This window comes from Macrobrachium rosenbergii, chromosome 18 (genome assembly GCF_040412425.1).
Source record: "Macrobrachium rosenbergii isolate ZJJX-2024 chromosome 18, ASM4041242v1, whole genome shotgun sequence".
Lineage (NCBI taxonomy): Eukaryota > Metazoa > Arthropoda > Malacostraca > Decapoda > Palaemonidae > Macrobrachium > Macrobrachium rosenbergii.
The window spans coordinates 25,366,734-25,390,178 of NC_089758.1; the positions used below are offsets into that span (position 1 = coordinate 25,366,734).

At 38.0% G+C, this 23,445-nt stretch overlaps 1 protein-coding gene across 10 annotated transcripts in view; it reads right to left on the minus strand.

Moving 5' to 3' along the window:
* Nucleotides 1-23,445, minus strand: part of LOC136848220 (caskin-2-like) — a 640,470-nt gene that overhangs the window by 78,626 nt on the left and 538,399 nt on the right. For all 10 annotated transcript variants that reach the window (XM_067120563.1, XM_067120562.1, XM_067120560.1 and 7 more), the window contains one exon: nucleotides 5,831-6,031. In XM_067120563.1, coding sequence (XP_066976664.1) covers nucleotides 5,831-6,031 — 201 coding nt within the window. The remainder of the gene's footprint in view (nucleotides 1-5,830; nucleotides 6,032-23,445) is intronic.

Genomic DNA, 23,445 nt, shown 5'->3' on the forward strand with positions numbered 1-23,445 from the left:
ACATGATGTCAATCTGCACATCAGGAAAGAGAAGGTTACGATTCGCTGGGGGTAGAGGCCGTTCCTCATCATTATTCTGCCCGGCTCCTCTTGGCTGTTGAGAGAATGTCGTTTCGTCAATAAGCAAAACCAGAAAAAAGAAACCTGACCACATCATCGCCAGGATTCGGCTGGATTTTGAAACAACTCAAACAAAGCGTTGATTAAAATGTAACAAGCAAAAACCGAAGGTGGCTGGAAATAGGAGACACGCAATTCCCCGTTCTCTCTCTCTCTCTCTCTCTCTCTCTCTCTCTCTCTCTCTCTCTCTCTCTCTCTCGTGCGCAAACAAAGCATAAACGAATACACTCATAAGCGTAAAAAAAAAAAAACTCAAAGGCTAAAAATAAGACTCACGCAATTTTCTTTTATGCCCGCACACAGACAAACACACAAAAACGCAAATTTCTCTGACGGCTTGAAATAGAGACACGTAATTCCTTCTCTCTCTCTCTCTCTCTCTCTCTCTCTCTCTCTCTCTCTCTCTCTCTCTCTCTCTCTCTCTCTCTCTAACTTTCCAATGAAGCAACTTTCATAAACGTCAAGCTTCCGATTTGAATCATATCCCCTTTCGGTTCGGATTCAGAAAGAGTTTTAGCCTTCTCCTCCTTGCAAGGCTTATAACCCAAACCAAGTGAAACCTCTTCTGATTAACCTTTTTGTCTTGCCATCCCACGCATCTACAACTTGCAGTTTCATCCTCGACTCTCGCCCTCCGAAACTTATTAGATTAAATATTACAAACTCCCATAAGGCAACGTACATATCACACTAACGTAAATAAGCATCAACTTCCATGAAAGACGACATGTCGACCTGTTCATTAACTTGGTGATATGTTCATGCTTGCACATTCGTGGATAGAGAGAGAGAGAGAGAGAGAGAGAGAGAGAGAGAGAGAGAGAGAGAGAGAGAGAGAGAGAGAGCTGGGTAAAAGAGGCCTGGTCATCTTCATGCTAAAGAACAAGGTTTGCCTTGTGTGGCGCTAACGCTCTGAGGTCGCCTTGCTTAAATACCACACAGCAACACTCGCACTGATCGCGTAATATGTTGAGTTTACGAGAACATGCTTGCTCATCGGCAAATCCTATACAGTAATCACCGACTGCCTTCGTGAGAGAGAGAGAGAGAGAGAGAGAGAGAGAGAGAGAGAGAGAGAGAGAGAGAGCAACTCATGCTCTTCTTTTGCCAACTAGCTTCATCCGAAGACGCCGTCTCAAAAGTTCTCTCTCTCTCTCTCTCTCTCGCGAAATCCGATATGTCTTAAATCTTCCCTCGACATTTAAGCGCCTCTCGATACTGTTGCAGAAGTCCAACAAAACCGAGAAGCTACTGACAAAGATGAACAGATATTTTCGTCGCCGGTCCTCCAAACAATCAAGAAATTTAAAAGCTACTGGAACTGACACAGGTATCTTGCTGGAGTGAAGATCGGAAATAAATGATTTTGTTTCTTCAGTTTTTTAAACACGTACAAATCAATACCCTTGAATCTCCCTTGTCTTGAAAGGGGTTAATAAATAAAGAAATGTTACCAATATACTTAGTGCAATCTTCACCTGTGCTAAGTATGGCTCGAATTCATGAGGACTTGAAATGTTATCTTCAAATACATCTCTCTCTCTCTCTCTCTCTCTCTCTCTCTCTCTCTCATATAAATAAATATATATATATATATATATATATATATATATATATATATATATATATATATATATATACACATGCATACATACATACATAAATATAATCATGAATGTGCATATAAACCAATTACGACATAGCAAAAGTATTCGAAAAAAGGTTCCTTTTAATGTTATCAAGCAGAATTTCAATAGATCTTCCTGCATCAAAAACGACACACTCACACGCAAACACACACACACACACACACACACACACACACACACACACACACACACGGCGGGGTCAACTCTTCAAACACGAGGCCAATTTAAGAACATTATTACAGCCTACGAACAAGTCACACCGACTGTACCACCATGTTTGCCGAGCATGTTCTTATCAAAAGCTACACCCCTTGGGTTCGATATCCGACGAGAGAGAGAGAGAGAGAGAGAGAGAGAGAGAGAGAGAGAGAGAGAGAGAGAGTTTGACTTTCTCTAACAACGGGGCAAGACGTAGAGGACTGGGTGTCACTTCTTAAAAAAAACACTGACGTGGTGCAATCGACAATCTTATGAGGATGGAGGTCATTTTCAATAGAATTTCCCCATTCCTGACATTGTTGATAATTAAACCAGATATACTGAAGCGATTCACATACGTAATTGATTATTAAAGTTCACAGTTCAGTTTTAGATTCCATTTAGTAAAACATTTTCCTATGTCTATTAACGCAATATTTTGTTCCTTGGGCAAATAAAGCACTAGCTGGCATCGTTGCCATATCTCCCATGAGAAGGAATCTCCACTCCGTCGGGGCAGACTTTTGCGTCATCACGCCGTCAGTTTTACGACTTAATTCAATATAATGAAACTCTCCCATATCTAAAATTATAATATTCTGAGGTCGTTCAAAATCCAGTGTTACAAGATAAGGTCAAGGAAATCCAGGTCAAGGGGTTGAATCAAGTGGGAAGTTTACGGCAATTTTCAATTATCATTTGTGCTTGCACACACACACACTATTCTCTCTTGAAGCAAATCACGGGCATATATAACCGCATTTACTTCGAGAATAATATTGCGTTTGATTCAAACAGGTCGCCAGAAGTGGCACACGGCTTTCTCCGCCCAATCTTTTCTCCGTACGTTTTCGATTCAAGCTCGAATAAATTGACGCTTAGCTACTGTAGACCTGAAATTCCTGGATTTCAACCGTGAATGCAACAGCTGCAAAAACCAGACGCCAAATCGTTCCTCACACTAGCTTATTTTCAATAAGCTCTGAGCGCGAGGTTAGAGAGGAGATTTTCACAACAATGCCTACGCGGTAATACAATGAATCCAGAAATAAAAAGACCTGATATATTTTCCACATCTAGTTACAATATCTATACTGTAAGTTCCTTTAGGAAACTACAATTATCATTAAGTGTACAGCATAAATTCGATCACACCTGTGTATCTAATGGACTTTTCCATCAAAATCTAAGCGAAGAAGACGAGAAGAAGAAGAAAAAGAAGAAGAAGAGAGAGAGAGAGAGAGAGAGAGAGAGAGAGAGAGAGAGAGAGAGAGAGAGAGAGAGAGAGAGTCAGCTGGTGAGGGGAAAAGGCTGGGAGAGCAGGAGGAATGGGGGAGGGGGAGAGGGGAGAATTTTAGCACATAATAAAGCCTCATTAGAGGCGCCACACAATCCAGTGCAACACCTGCGAGGCTCTGAGTGACGGTAGACATCACTTTCCTGATAGTCGAAATGTCAAGAGGTTAAGCCGGGCAACCCTTAATCTTCTCAAGATTGCTGGGAGAATAGTAAACAAATATATATATAAATATATAAATATATATATATATGTATAAATATATATATATATATATATATATATATATATATATAAATGTATAAATATATATATAAATATATATATATATATATATATATATATATATATATATATATATATATATATATATATATATATATATATATATATATATATATATATATATGTGCATGCACTTTTTTACGCAGAAAATCATCTTCGAGTTATGCAACTTGGAAATTGTTTTATAGTGCATTCTTCAACGTGTGAAAACCGTTTCTTTACAAAAGTTTTTCTCATATAGCAAAAAATCTCGAATAGATGTTTTGCACTCACATACAATGAAGCCGTTTAGTTCCCTAATTTGGTCTGCTAGCTTTTCGATACACATACTTCAAGAGGTCCTGATATCTAGGAATTATTATAATTTTTATTCCCAATTCAACAAGGAACAAGATAAAAAGGCTGTTCACTTGTTGGGAAGCTTCTTTAAGAGAGAGAGAGAGAGAGAGAGAGAGAGAGAGAGAGAGAGAGAGAGAGAGAGAGAGAGAGAGAGAGAGAGAGAGAGAGAGAGAGAGTTGGCTATGAAAAATCTATATATCTATCCTAGTTTTGTTGACTAAACATCCTCCCAGAGAGAGAGAGAGAGAGAGAGAGAGAGAGAGAGAGAGAGAGAGAGAGAGAGAGAGAGAGAGAGAGAGAGTTGGCTATGAAAAATCAATATATCCTGCCAAAATCTCACAACTCTAATATGGAAAAGATTCTCGCATTTTCCTTTCACCAAACGGATCGACATCAACATCTCTTTTTATTTTCTTTGCGAAGCGAAAGACCAGCTTTCTTCGATGACACAAGAGATTTGCACCTCGTTACTTTAGTGTTTTTAAGTTTTTTAAATATGTTTTTTCACTTTGCTTTCTTACTTGGTCTATATGTATTCACACATTTGTTAAAATTTTTCCTGTCAATTTTTTCATAATTTCAGTTTTTTTTTAATTACTTTTACTCTTGTTTTACCATATTTATTTCTATCATTTTTCAAAATTTACTTTGCTTTATATACTTTCTTTTAATGTATCAAGTTTCTAAACTTTATTTCGCTTTAATTTATTTTTTATACTTTGTTTTTTCCTTACCTTTCCATACATTCCCGTATCATATTCATTTTTGTTCCTCTTTTTTACATTTAGTTTCTAACTTTCTTTTTTCATCAACTTTCTTTTTGCTATATTAAGTTTCTACACTTTCTTTCGAGTTACTTTACTTCTCACCATTTTTTGCTTTGCTTATACTTTATCTTTATTTTCCTTACTTCTCTATACTTTCCCCTTAATATTGATAACAGTACTTTCATTTTTTACACTTCCATTTTCCTGACCTGTCCATGCTTTCCCTTCATATTTACTACAAATACTTTCCAATTCACTAAGTTCTGGACATCTGTCACTCTTACCTCTTTCCATTCATATTTACTACTACTACTTTCTTTCCAAATTCCTTTAGTTCTGAACGTCTGTCAATCTTACCTCTTTCCATTCGTATTACTACTAATAATACTTTCTTTCCAATTTCCTATGGTTCCTAACATCTGTCACTTTACTACAAATACTTTCTTTCCAAAACCCTCTGGTTCTGAAAATCTGTCTCTTTGCTATATATACTTTCTTTCCAATATCCTCTAGTTCTGGACATCTGTCTCTTTGATACTAATACTATCTTTCTAATTTCCTCAAGTTCTGAACATCTGTCAATCTTACCTCTTAACTAATACCTTCTTTCCAATTTCCTCTAGGTCTGAACATCTGCCAATCTTACCTCTTAACTAATACTTTCTTTCCAATTTCCTCTAAAGTCTGCACATCTGTCAATCTTACCTCTTAACTAATACTTTCTTTCCAATTTCCTCTAAAGTCTGCACATCTGCCAATCTTACCTCTTAACTAATACTTTCTTTCCAATTTCCTCTAAAGTCTGCACATCTGTCAATCTTACCTCTTAACTAATACCTTCTTTCCAATTTCCTCTAGGTCTGAACATCTGCCAATCTTACCTCTTAACTAATACTTTCTTTCCAATTTCCTCTAAAGTCTGCACATCTGTCAATCTTACCTCTTAACTAATACTTTCTTTCCAATTTCCTCTAAAGTCTGCACATCTGCCAATCTTACCTCTTAACTAATACTTTCTTTCCAATTTCCTCTAAAGTCTGCACATCTGTCAATCTTACCTCTTAACTAATACCTTCTTTCCAATTTCCTCTAGGTCTGAACATCTGCCAATCTTACCTCTTAACTAATACTTTCTTTCCAATTTCCTCTAAAGTCTGCACATCTGTCAATCTTACCTCTGGCCGGACTTCTGGGTGAGGGCGGAGGATTGTCATCGCTGACAGAGGACGAATAAGAGGAGCGCTGGTCGCCAGCGCTGTAGACACCCGAGCTGAAGGATGACCCCGAGTGCCGGTGGGTGAGGGCGGCATCAGGAACCGTGGGCGGAGACACCTTCACCGCTGCCGCTGGCTTGCCCCGCCCGCTCATGCCACCAACTGCAAACAGAAACAAACAAAAACAGGTCAGTTACGTTTCGCGTTCACTTTCACTGGGATGTTTCGGAAACAAGGAAGTTGTTTCAATGAGAGTTTTGGTAAATCTGTCCATAGGAAAGACGTGGGTGGCGGAATAATCACTGAGGACCTTGGAGGAGATGGTTATGATAATAGTTATGACGATGATAAATGGTGATGATGATAATAGTGCTGATGATGCTGATCATATTCAATGAGAATACACGGTGGTTAGGCAAAATTATAGATTAATGTCTGCTGGGTACAAATAAATAAGGGTTATTTTCTTTTAAGTATTTATGAAGATGATGATGGTGATGATGATGATGTTTGTTATAATTATGCAAATAAATGAGGGTATACATCAGTTAGGTACATATGAATCACGATTAAGTTTCTGAAGCATAAAATATTTCGGGTTAATTCCGTTAAGAACAAATGATTAAGGATTAATTTTATTACAAATGAATGGCGATGAATATCTGTCAGCCAGAAATATATAGATTAATATTTGCTGCGTAAAAACAAATACAGACGAGTTTTTTGCAGATATAAATAATTGTAAATTTAATATGAATCCTTCCTTGTTACTTGAAAACAAATAGGAATACTTGTTTTTTAGATCCGAAGACTTATGAATGAATGTTATTAAGATGCAATCACAGAGAACTCCTTGTCTGTTATGTACAAATATATATAAATATATATTAATACAAATAAGAGGAAATAAACATTTGAGCCTCTCTGAAATAAAAGGGAATCAAAACAAATTACCATTAAACACAAACACACATATCCATCAATAGAAAACGCTCCATTTCCTTTCGCTGTTGCCTGACGAGAGTATACGAGAAACATAAGATATCTGTTGTGCTAACGACATGAACAGTATAATTCTTAACATCGTCGAAATGGAAATGAATGAAAATAAAAATCACCATTGAACACGGACGAATGAAAACCATACAATAACAGCGGTGCCAAATTACAGAAGGGAATGATCATTACTTGGACTTCTTGGTGAGAAAACGTAATACATTTAATTTTATTAAAAACCATTTCAGGTTTTGATTCAGAACAAGCCGATTACCATTACTGCAGTCGTACCAAACGCATAAGAGCAAATGCAGAATAACGAAGACATGAAATTCACATGAAAAGAGGAGGTCATTAGAGGAAGAATCGAACCGCCACCAAACCGAAGAGAGATCTCGAAACCTGATAAATGGAAATTGCCCAACTGCATTGGCCTTTGGCACTTGTCATGGGCATCATATGAAAACACATCGCCTTGCGCAAGCAAAACAAGCAGATACTCGTAACTGACAAGTGCTGCCTTGTTAGTTGTGATGCACCTCTCGAGTGGAAACAAACTGGACAGTCAGAACCACATTTGCGACATGAAGCAGATTATTATCTCCGAGAACGATGCGTTCTGAGAAATACCCCCGGCTTTATGAAATACCCCAGTGCCTCTCGCTTATTTGAAGCGTAATCCTTTTTTAATGAACGAAGATGCTTAGGGTTATGTCATTAAGAAGTGTCATGTAACTGCCCTGACCTCGGATTAAGTTTAAACCTAAGCAAGCTAGTAAAATTTACTTATATGTAGGTATGTATGTAATTATATATATATATATATATATATATATATATATATATATATATATATATATATAATACATATATATATATATATATATATATATATATATATATATATATACATATTTTTACAAGCTAGTAATGTTCACTGCCATATACAAACATCTCTGTTATATTACTACACTAATATTTTCTTATACGATATATAATTAAGATCCATCACAGCTAGACACTAAATCACACTCATTTACTCTAAAAGTGATATATTTCTAAGAGATTTTGGTTTGAACTACATGAGTGGACCAACTGTAGTACTAGAAACAGTCAAACAAGGCAGAAACTAAATGACACTCTTGTAATTTCACTCTACTTAAACTTTTACTTTGGCATCAACGTACACAAAATCCGCTTCCCATCAACATGAGCACGACTTCAAGGTCGATAAGAGAACATCAGTTACAAGTAAATGCTAGAATTACATGACAGCATTAGTTAAAAGTAAATGCTACAATTGCAGAGGGCATTCAGCAAAGTCGACCTCCATCAGATTCCTTTCACGTCGTAAGAGCACAGTTATTAGTGGATCATAAAAATCGGCCATACACAAAGAAACAAGCTTTTTGCTTTGGTGCAATGACCAAGGAGCAATAAAAGTGAATGGGTCTCTTTGCAATGCACGACGTAAAACGTCAGAGAGGGAATTTACTCTGCTCCTACATCTTAATAATCGTTTCATGAATGAGACTGGGTGTGTTAATTAACCTGAAAATTAATAGCTGAATGGGAGTCAAAATAGCGAAAGGTGTTTACTCCCAAGCTGCGTCTTAATAATTCTTAATAAAAAGAATATTACTATTATGCAATAAAGATCCACAATTATATAAATAAATTGTATTAATATGCAACAGATAAAACAAAAACTTTCGAACACCCGAGGATCGAAAGTATTTGCTTTATCTTTTGCATATTAATGCAATTTAGTTATATAATTGTGGACTTTTATTACATAACAGTTTATCATGATATTGTGAAATTCCTACCAATATTACTATTGATAATAAAAAACATGACTGAGTCGTTATCTTTTTGGTTTTTATTTAATTAAGCTGTTAACATTCACGAAGACACTTATTTCGATGACCGAGACAAAGTCCGACTACTTCACCAGCCTGTCTCTCTGTTTCCCCTTCCCATCAACCAATTACGAACGACCTAACAAATTGCAACAACTCATTTGACATTCAAAGGCTGCGGCCTGACTTCGGGAGTCTTGAACCCCACCCACGGAAGGTCAAGAAATGGTGAAACCACAGAGGTAAATGGTTACCATTTTCCTCGTGCCAAGAACATTAAGTTACATAAATGTATATTGATGGACTGTGTTGTGCAATTTCTGGCTTTTGACATCATGAATGCCTCTAATTATTAATGATGAATGACAGAATTCGTCATTCGTTACATACATACATACATAGACTCAACGATCTTACTCAAAATAATTTCAGTTTCATAACAACTTAAAACTATTTTTAAAAACAATTAAAATTTCATGACTTAAAATTATTTTGAGCAATATTTTTAAGTTATGTATGTATGTATGTATGTATGTATGTATGTATGTATGTATGTATGTATGTATGTATGTATGTATGTATGTACGTATGTATGTTAAAAAATGAAATTCTTCCATTCTTTCATTACTAGCCAAATGAAATACAGATTTAACAATAAAAACAAAAATTAAGGTTACAGAACATATGCAGATGTATAGCTGTTATAACGGCATATGCGGTATGCCTGAAGTCAAAACTTTCTTCTGGGAAAAAACCTGATACAGTGATACTCGTAAATCTGTGTTCTGTGCCCGTGTGGGTGTGAACAGATTAACTGCTCCACTTTCGAAAGTCACAATTAATTGAAGGTTCTGATATGAAAAATATTCCTTATACAAAGGTATAAGAAATACAGTTTGAAGTTAACAACACCCTGATTTAGATATCTCTCAAGATATCATAATCTATTTACTGAAATTCAATCCAGCAGATACGACATGTTTCTTATCTTTTTAATAGAGATAAAGACTCTTCTTTCATTCCTGTGTATCCAGCAAAGACAGCTCAACAATACTCTCGTATGAGGCGATAGGACGGGAAACCGAAGCTTAACATTGTGATGCAATAAAAATAAATAAAAAAAACCATCGAAAACTATTTTCATTACAAACATGATATCCTACCAAACATTGACCTATTAAGAAATGCAGAACATTTTTGGTACTGCTTTTTAATTACAACTTATACGAAACATATGAAATTTCTAGAAGAAAAATAACAAATCACCAGCTCTTACACAGTTTCAAAATAAAATACTGAATAAAATATATAACTGTGTAACGAAATTGTTGTACTTTATTGTATGTGAATTGTCTCTGTGTATGGCCTTGAGCTCAAATAGAGGATACGTATTATTATTATTATTATTATTATTATTATTATTTATTATCGCACATTCATCTCAGTCTGTACTCATTCATGCGCAGACTTTCTCCTCCCGAATGCACCAGAGTTTCGCTTTCAGTCCGCACCCTCTCACGATAAAGGCACCGCCACCTTTTTCTATTTATTTTCCCGTCAGACTCTCTCGAGTATAAGGTGATGCTGTCTGTCTCTTCTTCTTCTTCTTCTTCTTCTTCTTCTTCTCCTCCTCCTCCTCCTCCTCATCCCATCAGGGTTATCATCCCTTCCACGCTCTTCCGCGGTTTATTTCCTCAAACTGTACCTCGTGGCTACTTGACATTTGACAGGTCCAAGAAAGAGGGAAGAAGAAGAAGAGAGAGAGAGAGAGAGGAAAAAAAAAGGGGGTTTAAAAAAGAAAGGGATCACATATCAACAGAAAACGGGGATTGGGGAGGGAAAGGGTAGCGGTTGGGATGTGGGTGGGGGGAGGGGGCAATTCACCGACACGATTCGTTCTGCATCTTTGGTCCAATTTCCAATATCTTGAGGACACCCACAATTTTCGTTCAGCTTCCTGTTTACGACCTATGTGGGTTGATCTCGGTTTCTATTTTCGCCGGACAGCGAGCGAACGCGGTATAGGATTCTAGGGATACCGAGGGAGGGGGGGAGGGGGTTTGGGGAGGTAACAGTTACCGAAATTCGAGATGCTAACTGCTAACGCTACCACAGAACACAGATGGTTTTTTTTTTTTCCACCTCTCTCTCTCTCTCTCTCTCTCTCTCTCTCTCTCTCTCTCTCTCGCTCTCTCCATCTTACTCTTAAAAGGTACCAAGTCTCGTTAATAAATATATAAAAAACTTATCTATTTATTCATTAAATTCTCTTGAACTTGTTCTTTCCATATACTAGCTACAACTATTATTATTACTATTATTATTACTATTATTATTATTATTATTATTATTATTATCAGCAAACTTATAGCAATTGTGGTAATATTACTGCTGCTATTATTATAGCTATTCATCGGCTTGAGGTATTCTAATTACTGTACCAAAATCTCAGCTGCATCTGTGTGAATCTCGGTTGAAATATAAATCTACTAATCAATAATCATTATTATTACCATCTTCATGCCAGAGAGTCAGTTCCATCCATTAGTGATAACTCACGAAGATAAATGGCCCTCATCAACGCCTTCCCATCAACACCCTCCCCCCCCACAAAAAAAAAGACGAAGATAACACGAGTGGATATGACCCCATCGGCCCAGTAGCTCAAGTGCCCAAAACACGTTTTAGTCCCAATTTAAGTCACTTTAGGGAGGAGGCCGTTCCCTCTCGCCTTTTTTTCCTCAGAGAAGAAAATTGGTGACTCTTTTTGTGAGAAACAAGACCCACTCACTTTTCTTCAAATAATACACTTCCGGACAGTTATTAACACAAAACCGACGATATTGCTTCCCCCAAAATGGTACAGAGGGACGGCTACTGCACCGGGTAGAAAATGCTTCACCCATACTATAGGCCATCTGGCTAACGTTAAGCGTTAATTGAAATGTGCTAGTGTTTAGCAGTGTGTGGATACACCCTAGGGGAGTACAGGCTGTGTGGCAGTGTGTAGATAAAACCTACGGATCACAAGGTATATGGTAGTGTGTGTGTGTGTGTGTGTGTGTGTGTGTGTGTGTGTGTGTGTATAGCCTATAGTCACCAAGAGGTGTAGGTGGAAATGTGTATATATGCAATGTGGGTATAATAACCCATTATTTGAGAAAAGTTCGACTATTCAGCACAGAAATGCAACTGAAATAATAAATACGGCAGAAAATATCAACACGCTGAAATAATTATTACAACATTTCAAGCTACCTAAAGCCGTTTATTTATGTCCACTGTTATAAAATGTTACAAAACGTTCCCGATTTCTCACTAAAATAATGATCATCAAAGTCCCACCTGAAAAAGAATGCTAAACACTCCCTTTTGTGAGAGCTTGCAGGGGGCAAATTAACTCGCTATTCAAGGGCTTACAAATAAAGATCTATCGCTTTCAATTACTAGTTTCGTAATAGATAAAAAAAAGGGAAAAAAAACTGACGCGAACCGTAAGATGACGGTATAAATACGAGAGAAGAGAGAAGGAAATAACCTTTGCATTAATAGCGAATCTCGAGTCTCTAATACAAATGGTAAAAATGGGGAGAAAATTCAATCTCTCTTCATCAGAGAACAAACAGGTGTTTTGCATCTCTTCGACTGAATTGAATGGCTAGTCATTCTCCCATGAGGGGAATTGACGGGCTTGATAGAAGTTGCTCTCTCTCTGTCTCTCTCTCTCTCTCTCTCTCTCTCTCTCTCTCTCTCTCTCTCTCTCTCTCTCTCTCTCTCTCTATATATATATATATATATATATATATATATATATATATATATATATATATATATATATATATATAATATGCTTGACTGTATTATGTGTATGTGAAATAATTAAAACTTTGAATTACTTACTCTTCCTAAATAACATCTCAACCAAGAACATGTATAATCATACAGTTAATGAATTGTAGCGAAGACCTAATATACCAACATTTTCTTTTCTGAATTCACTTTTTCTAAACGATTTCTAAACTTAGTAGATATTCTACTTAATTGATGAATTCTGGTGACCACACCATAAATCAGCAGGTTTCGAAACCAAAGTCTACGACACATTTAATTTCAAAACAAACAATGGACTCACTCTGCTGGTGGAAAATCTTAGATTAAGTAAGTACACATTCTAGTTAATACAAATAAATTATCTGGGCAAAAATTACCTTAATAAAAAAAAAAAAATATGTGAATATAAAACTCCCCCTCGACACAAAACGCGAGGACAGGAGCTACAGCTGGTAACACGAAGCTATTGGACGCAAATGACACTCACCGGAAACGCGAAGCTATTGTTTACACACGGCGTCCTTCTATACTTTGCTTGTTCGTTTTTGTTTTCGCTGTTCAAGCCCTGTGCGGTGGCACTGCTACGCAGGCCATCACGAGCGCCGAGTCGTTAATCGCTCAGCACACAACTCGTTCAGACTGGGTCTTACCTGACTGTAAATCTCGTTTCCTCGTTTGGTTGTGAAACCGACTAATTTTGTTTTCATTGACTGAGTGATTTAAAGTTCTCTGGCGCTGTTCCATCGAAAGTAATCAACTTCCTCTTATTTCTGGTTTATGATATTGCAACGTACGCTGATGAATAGAATAATATCTGACTTCAGTCCAAAGTGTCAAATTCAAAGCGACCTACTCCTCAGGATATGAAAGAATGTTTAATGGAAGTTCTTTGCCTGTGTTGACAAATGCACACTATTCTATATTTTCGTATATTTGTATCACTGAAGAACGTCTGTGTTAAATGAAGGATGCACGACACAATGCGTCAGTATATTTCAACGCTCTGTATCTACAACTTATCACTTTGACATAATCACCAGGATGTTAGCTGATGACACGAGCAAACCGCTAAATGTGAACAGACGCATGGCATTCCTTATGAAAGGTTACAAATAACGTTTTGAGAGAGAGAGAGAGAGAGAGAGAGAGAGAGAGAGAGAGAGAGAGAGAGAGAGAGTCAATTCGTAGCTTTCAAAAGATAAAACCAATTTCTAGACATAACTAGTAACAATTAGCACCCTGTTCAATTTCCACATGCAGGATAAAATATAGCAAAAGGACTGTTTACTCGCACCTTTGATCACTTGTTTATACGCATTGAAATTACACCTGATACAATCAAAGCCTGTAATATGCGACTTTAGCGATAAGTCGTTCCCATCACTGGTGAAAACAAAACCATATTTCTTTGATTGCTGTGAAATAGGAGATGACATAATCCTTTAGGCGATCAAGAACATAAATTGATAACATGGCCAACGTCACAAAAATAGGCCTTAAATAAGAAAATGGAAATCTTGAATAAAATGAGTTAAACTATTTTCCAAAGCGATCTCTCATCAGCGGAACCCCCAACCGACATCATATTATTTTTAAAAAATGTAAAAATAAAAAATAAAAAAATTGCCAAAAGAAGAACCCCCAATCGATCTTCAGCGATGCGGGTCAATATCATCAGGCAGAGGCTCCACCTCACGATCTCCGGACATTAAACGAACGTATAATCGATGAGTCCTTACGTAGCAGGCTCCACCACCCGCCATCCGTCTCCATCAATCGGCCATTCACCAAAACGCCATGAATCAAAAATGAATCACGAATGGAGATGAACTGGAATCCCGACGAGGATTCAAGAGGTTAAAGAAAGAAAAATCAGCCGTTGAATTCTTAAGCCTAACTATTCAATTCGCCTTCGACAACAGCTTCTGTTGTGATTGGATTACCTGATTGATCATGATCTTTCAAAACAGATGGATGAGAGAGAGAGAGAGAGAGAGAGAGAGAGAGAGAGAGAGAGAAGAGAGAGAGAGAGAGAGAGAGAGAGAGAGAGAGAGAGAGAGAGAGAGAGAGAGAGAGAGAGAGAGAGAGAGTATATTGGACACACTAAATTTCAGATTTTACACTTTTATAAAAAAAAATGTAATCCCATTACCATATTTATGTGCCCTGATAATAAATGGAGTGGGGAAATGAATAAGTTGGAAAAGAGAGGAAAAAAAGAAGTGGGGGAGCTGGGAAAAATCTGTCACAACCGGGACAGCAAAGAAAAAAAAAACAAATTGGGAACTGACACAATACCATTGGGAACTTGGTATATAAAAATAAATGAGGGTAGAAAAAAAATCCGGTATCCAAAAATTGTGCTTAAAAAAAAAAAACCTTTACATCTCCAATACCAGACCCTACCCCACATTCAACAAAACGAGTGAAAGAATGCTTTCGAACTTCAAACCGCCAACACACCCCCCCCCCCCCAAACCTTCCTTTTAGACACACGAACACACACACACACACCTCCCTACTCCCACACTTTCTCGATGGCCCTCAATTTATCTATCCTTTTCAACGAGCGTCTTTTATTTCACAAAATGGCTCTTCGATAAAAAGGACGATCTTTGTCCGATAGAAATGCCCCTGGAAAGACCGACTTTTGTCATGTAAAAGACGAGGATTTTCTCAGCTACCGAGATGGAGACCAGCTCGATGGCTACTCTCTCTCTCTCTCTCTCTCTCTCTCTCTCTCTCTCTCTCAGGAATATTGTTTTTTTTTTAATTTTCAACAATTCTTTCTCTACCCTTACATTTTAGTCAGTCTCTCTCTCTCTCTCTTAGGAATATTGTGTTTTTTTTTTTTATTTTCAACAATTCTTTCTCTACCTTTACATTTTAATCAGTCTCTCTCTCTCTCTCTCTCTCTCTCTCTCTCTTAGGAATATATTTTTTTTAATTTTCAACAATTCTTTCTCTACCTTTACATTTTAATCAGTCTCTCTCTCTCTCTCTCTCTCTCTCTCTCTCTCTCTCTCTCTCTCTCTCTCTCTCTCTAACCAGTTTTCTCAGAATAACAGACCTCTAATAGAGACCATTAATTCGTGTCATGAATCAACAGAGTAAATTATTTTCTTTTTCCAACTTGAGCCTACAGGAGCAAAACCAACGGCCGGTGAGGCGAAAATCCATCAACATATTTTTCCTTGAGTGAAAAATTATGCAAATTTCCCGAATCCCCCAAAAGCAGGACACCAAATTTAGGCTTAAAAGGTTAACGCAAAGAATTCATTTCGCTGGTAGCGAAAAGAAATAAATCATGGGGGCCGTATATCATTTAAAAACATGAATAATTAATATTTTGAAATGACAATAAAAAATGAGTGGAATCTTAAAGGAATTCACTTTCCTGGAAGAAAATCTAAAATATGAATAATTGTTTCGAAATTATCCCACAGAAAAAGATGGAATCAGTATATGTGATCATTTTGATGTCCAAAAATATCATGAAATAGTATACCATTTGAAACATGAATAACTAATAGTTTTGACATGACTTCATAAAAAAAATGATGTAATCGACAAATATAATTTATTAGAGAATAAAAGGCAATAAATCTTGCCTGTGTAAATTAGTTAAGAAAATAAGGATAATAATAAATATAACAATAATACTGAAAAACGACTTCCCAGGCAAAACTTATTGCAAATATGCTATGAATCTAAAAAAAAAAAAAGAAACATAACTTCCTGGGACACCATTTTGCAAAGTAATGGAAAAATCTGAAAAAAAATCCTTTGTAGTTTTTGTAATAGGACTGAATATAATACAAAGTAAAATACTGGGTACGCAATTACATCCCGAACAAAGACTGAACCATGAAAAAAAAATAAAATAAAACCAGCTAACAGTTTGTAAGGCATGGACCATTATTAAACGTGTTAAAGGAGAAAATAATTGCTGGAATTATGGTATAAAACTAAAGAGTAAAATCTTCAGCATAAACTGATCATGCGTTCTCGTAGCAAATCCAAACAACGAAATAGCACCGAGGCTACGAAACAAGATAAATGGTGGAAGGCAGCAGTCCCGGCCCTAACGAATCTCACCTCGGCGGAAAAGGTCAGATTGCTCAAACCGATAATCACGCATTATACCAACGGGGCCATTCTTTCTTCAAGCAAGCAAACAGGCAAGCAAGCAAGAAGCAAGCAAGCCAATTAGAGGAAGTGGAGGCAGAAGCAACGCCGTATGAATCACCGTCACTTAGAAAGTTTTGGGACGGGAGAAAATTGGTCCCCACGAGGGAAGGATGCCTGAGCCAGTGCCCGTCAGAGGCAAGCAGCCAGTTGCTTCATATTCATGAGTTCGCCATTAAATCTTCCCTATAAGCTTTGCCCTGCTTCTTTTTTTCACTTTCACTTGATGATTATTGTTCTTGGCAATCTGCTTCATATTCGAGTAAGATGGTTTCTAGTACAAAATAATGCAGCGATGAAATGAAGTTGGTTTAATGAACAAAATATACAAAATAATGCAATCATGAAATTCAATGTTTACTCAGAGAAATTAAGTAGTCTTTCACAGGTTTCCTTTGATCTCAATATTTCCCAATATCCCGTTAAGAATATGGAACAGAAAAGCCGAATATCTAAAAAAAAAAAAAAAAAACCGATCACATACCTAAACTATTACTGAAAGAAAAAGTAAAGACAAGTCTCCCAAATCAAAGACCTACAAATTAGTTTCACAACAGGGCTTTGCCCCGTTCCGAAATGTTAAGAGCCTTGCCCAGGCGGCAAAGCCCGGTTCAGCAGGAGGGAAGCCAGCTAAATCTAATCGAGAGAAAAATTAAACATGGGTGCAGCAAGCAGGCATCCAGTTCCTCCAGTTCTGGGATAACTAGACAACCAAACAGAAACTGTAACAAATATAAAGGGCTCCATGTACGATGCAGTGTGTCATTCTTGCTTGTTCTCTGCTGGTCTGATGAGAACGGAAATCTACACCAAGCCTCCTCTTCTCTTTAACTACAATTGCCTTAAGGCAAGTGCTGGCAAAAGGCTGGTCTAAATTAAAACACTTTTCCTTTATTGATTTTGTTTTGTTTTCCCAGAAGCTGGTAAAGATAGAAAAATGATACGCAACTCTCGTAATTCTTCAATAAACTGTGCAGGATAGCAAACAAACAAACTAAGACCGTACAAAGCACAGGTAAGTTGAAATACAATTATCTTGGCCCATCCCTAATGCTCTCTCTCACTCTCTCTCTCTCTCTCTCTCTCTCTCTCTCTCTCTCTCTCTCTCTCTCTCTCTCTCTGACCCGAGTCTTCAAAGATTTGCCTTAATATTACTGTCTAAATCACAACAATATTAACACCCACTGGCATAAGTTTGAACAACTTCAACGAAAACGCAATGACCACAATTTTTGTAATTGCACTGACAGATTTCAGTTAGAGAAGATTAACTTTAAAAAAAATGCTTATATTTAACAACTCCATGTCCTCTTCAAAAATGACAATAAGAAACCACACCGACCATGCTGCTGCTAAGCAAAGGTTACTCCTCATCTTCCGTAAAAATCCTTTGAAACCCTCGTAAAGGCAGACTCCTGTTACAGGTACAGTCCCGCTACTTTAAGGATACTTCGCTAATGACGTTCCCACGTTCTATTTCAAACTTTATGTCCTTTGCCCATATTTTATGGACCGTAACTCTGTAGTTAACAGCTTCCGCGCTGTATAAAGCCATCCGGCGCCGCATTTATTATCTTTGTAAGACTGTCAAACAGCATCAAACCTGAGGTGGAATCGCCCGTGGATACGCTTTTATTGCCTGTGTTGCTATACATAATCAAGTATCTGTAGAATCACATCAAGATACCAATTTGTGGGGTCGTCCACCTATTACTATCATTTTTAGATGGTAATGAAAACAATAACATCCGCATATGAAAAAAATAGAGAAAAAAAACATGTAAACGACTGTATTCTGCATTTTTAAAATGGACTGGTCCATTCGTACAGCCGGTATAACGACAAAACAAACCATTACCTTTATTTGAACCATAGCGCATGCATCCGCCTAACAATAAAATTAGAAGACGATGTGAATCTTCCAGTAAATTAATATTAGGCTGTCTTATGAGCATACGGACAAAACTGAAAGAATTTTATTCGACATATCTAACATTCTTCAAACAACGCAGCTTTCCGGGAACAGCATTACGAGTGACTCACAGAACCCACAAATCATTTACCACTAATTGTTTTACAAGCGACGACGCACGAAATTGTCTATCGTAACAGACAGACAAACAACTCGCCCTCCCTCTTTCTCTGTCTGTCCGTCTTCAGAGAGAGAGAGAGAGAGAGAGAGAGAGAGAGAGAGAGAGAGAGAGAGAGAGAGAGAGAGAGAAACCCTCCTTCTTTGTCTGTCTGTCCTGTGTATGTGTGTGTGCGTGTATGAGAGAGAGAGAGAGAGAGAGAGAGAGAGAGAGAGAGAGAGAGAGAGAGAGAGAGTCCAAACACAATCTTGTTTACAGCTTCTAATTCGCATAACTTCACTTCCAATCGCGAAATCCGCTACATGGGATCTCGGGTCGGCTCTAATGCCATACATGGACGGGGTATTTACGTCTTAAAGAACAGACACAATGGGTCCCCTTATTCCTTGTACTTAGCAGTCTCCACGCTGGATTACAAGGAGGATTAAATGTTCTACTTACAAATGAAAACACATCAAATGTCGTGTTTATTATTCAGAACGTTCGGTTGTTGAAACATTCTTGGGACTACAGCTCCTTCAAGAGTCAAGATTAGCCTAGCACTGGTCTTTGAGACACCATTCACGAGTGACCCAGAGGAAAAACTAGATCCTATTAGCAAGAACTGAGCCCAAAAAGAAAGAAAAACGAGAATCAATCCTTTAAAAAACTATTACTGCATGTACCTACCAGTGTTAAAGCTTTAACTCTACACTGACATCATCTATGACATCAATCAAAAACCCACAAAAAAAAATAAGTTCTTTTAATAGATAGTATTAGACAAGACCCACCACTGCAGACTATCCAATAAGACCGTGATACTCGGATCAAGTCCGAAAACAAAGCACCGAGCGAGCAACAAAAGCCACTAAGATAAAAAAAAAAAAAACTGCAAACTCTGGGTGGAGAACCCAGTAGATTGCAGGCAGATCCATTGTTGCTATAATAGGCAAGCGTTTAACAGCAACGTTTTATCACTTGCCACATTATCATCTCAGGTGGGATGAGGCTGTTTGTTCTTCAAGCTGTCTGTTGTTCGCTTCACTGCATTAGTTTTGTTCTTTCGCACGGCTGTTATGTTCCCATGGCAGGTTGATAGCCGGACCCATCGATTGAAGAACATCTGTTTAAAGGCCAATTCCTGTACGACCGGCCATGAAGTTTAATTCGCATAGAATTCTCGAGGGCTGAGCACCTGGGTGAGACGCATGTTTTGGAGTAAAGATTAAAACCAAATCTCCCTATAAGACACGGAAGACAAATGATGGGAAAAACCGAAGCGAGTAAAACCATATAAATTACCTTAACAAGAGAATAAAATAAATATTATAAGATACTGAAAGCAAATAGAGAGCAAATTATAGGCAAGCAAGACGAGATCGAAAGCAAGAGAGAAGAAGGGGAGGAAGAAGCTCTGACATGGACGAGATAATGAACCACAATAAGGACAGAGAAACTTCTTCATGTTTTATGACAGCCCCAACCCCCTTTCCCCTTCCCCTTTCCCTTCTTCTCCCCTCATCCCTCTTTCCTCCTCTCATTGGTATGTGGTCTCTCACTTGTCTTTATGTTGCTCTTCGAAGGAGAAAATCAGTGAGGTCTACACCACTCTTCACTATTTCTTCCACCACAACAACACAAAATGACAAACAAGTACACTTTACAGCTGCGACACTGACAACATTAATGAGTTTATCAGATATAAGATAAACTGAATGCAAATGAAATTGCAACCCGATAAAACTCTATGGCCCAGAAGGGTCAACAAAAAAATTAAGGGAGATTCACCTGGACTGTCCAATCAACCTGACAGGGGAACAGCACCAGGTTCAGCCAAACAAGGACATACCTGTGTTAATTTGTGCGTGTGCGTATATCGGTGTATATTATGTACCTCAGCGGACGTCCATACTCCCACGCGCGCGCACACACACACACGATAGTGTATAATTATATACATACGAGTACATATATCTATCTATCTATCCATCTATATATATATATATATATATATATATATATATATATATATATATATATATATATATATATATATATATTATATAATATTTGGCTCTTTTATCCATGTACATAAGCACCTAGACAGCAGACTCCTTTACGTACACGCCACAAAAACAGCCAGGATATTATTGTTAGCTAACAGATACAGAGAGAGAGAGAGAGAGAGAGAGAGAGAGAGAGAGAGAGAGAGAGAGAGAGAGAGAGAGAGAGAGAACAGCGGCGGATAAGATCACAGCCCCGGCCGACAGAGATGCTCATCGTACCCAAATCAGTTCGCTTGGAAAATTCAAACGAATCTCATTCAAGCGTTTTAACATCAAAACATTGAAATAGAGAGGCGCCGTGGGCGAAGACACTGATCGCCATTTATTCTCCTCAAGGCCACTAAGCTGCAACAATGCCACAGTCCAGAGACAGAGAAGAGACAGCTATTCTCCCAACCGTGCTATTGTAAGCATCAGAGCTGGAGAGAGAGAGAGAGAGAGAGAGAGAGAGAGAGAGAGAGAGAGAGAGAGAGAGAGAGAGAGAGAATCACATATATGTTACTGCAATAATCTAGAGTCCCTCCAACCGTGCTATTGTGAGTATCAGAACAGGAGAGAGAGAGAGAGAGAGAGAGAGAGAGAGAGAGAGAGAGAGAGAGAGAGAGAGAGAGAGAGAGAGAATCATATATATGTTACTACAACAATCTAGAACCCTCCACTTACGTGCACTTTTTTAAAATATAGGGATGGAATTGCAACCCAACCCCCCTTCATTAAGCAGGTTATGACACTTCAAGCTTAAGGGCGACGGCATTTTACCCTGAAGACTACTCGTGACTATGAACCTAGTTTTCTTGACAGTTTCATCTCACCCCTTGAGACACCAACTGCTGAATCTTATTCCACATTTTTTGCGAGACTACGGAATGGCCAGTCATATTTATCGTACATAAACATAAAAAAAAAAAGACTTGGGGGAAAGTATTGTTCTACGTACCAAAAGTATTTACACCATAATTATGAACTTAGGCAGAGACTTTTTGAGTAAACAGAGATTTGTAAAAAGAAAAATACAAACTTGTCAACATTTTCACTCACCTCCTATAGGGTAGTAGTAACGTAAAAGAGGCTGCACGCATGTAGCCTATATAGCCTATATAAAAATCAACGCACAAACAGAGGGACACTTATACATTGACGGAGTTAAATACTGCAGATACAAGTTGCTTATCTTACCATGTATGTCTCTCTTTCACAGGTAAATAATAATGTACTTTAAAACATTAAATACCCTTATCTAAGGCAAATACCAACCTTGACAGCGCGGGGGAGGAAAGGCTCCTCACCTTCCTTGGTAAAAACTTGAAGGAGGAAGGTAGGGAGGAGGATTCACAGATAGGGAAGGAAGGCAAGAGGAAAGGGCAAGTGTCTGCAAGACGAAACTGAACAACGCTTCAGAGAAAACGAAACGCGACGAAAACTGATAAAACCCGAAGGAACGCCTCTTTTGGTCGAACCTCGCCTCCCTTCCCCCCTCTATCCCTACCTCACCAGCTCCTTCATACCCACTATAGCTATCCTATCCTAAGCGAACGAGGCAGGGTATGGCAGAGGGATACCCCCAGTTCCCAGGGCAGGAGATCCCCTTCCCGAGTCAACATCATCACTTGTGCTGCTGTTGGCGTCCTTCAGCTTTACAGGTGTCCACAAAATTCTCCCGTAATCTCTGCTGGCGAGTGTTAGGTTGTCCATGACATCAGCTCCCCTTTCTATGACATCTAAACAACCGGTACGAGGGCAAAAACTCGCCACGAAGCTATAATTTAGGTTTCGTCGAACAGGTGGGAGAACGTTCGCCAGGTCCCTTTAGAAGGGACACGCCAAAACCCAAACAAACAGGCCCGGAGTACCAAACGTCACGCGGCCCCTGAAGGCCGTCTTCCTCAGAGGTGGAGACGCAGGACCTGTGGAGACGAATCCTTGCGGCGCAACACAGCTGCTGAACAAAAATATTTTGGATGGATGGTAGCTCTTGGTCCAACGGACAAGAGGAGGGGCCAAGTCCTAGTCCAGACTACTTCTCATATTTCCAGCGATCAGAAAAATATGAATAAAAGTTAGCGTTGTATTAGAGTCATTTCAAAGCTTTTTCGTTTATCAAAATTTTCATAAAGAGTGAACATTGGCTTTTGTCACATTTTAATGGATAATTAACACTGGGGACTGTCATATTTTAATAAGGAATCAACACTGGGAACTGCCATATCTTAATAATATAGTCAACACTAGGGACCCAAATTTTAATACATAATAATAAACACTGGAAACTTTCATAATTTAATGAACAGTCAACACTTGGGACTGTCATATTTTAATAAATAATAAAAAAACAGGGAACTGTCATATTTTAATAAACAGTCAACACTGGGGACTGCCATATTGCTCCTCTGCAAATATGGCCACATCGCTCTCATACCGATGTGAGTAAACCATTCAAGAAATCTCTATGCTTTGAGGTCAACAACACTATGGATATTAACAAAACTTGAACGAGTTTCCCTCGTCACCCTGAAACCTGTTCCGATAAGAATTCTTCCTCTTACGCCCCACATCTTTGATGT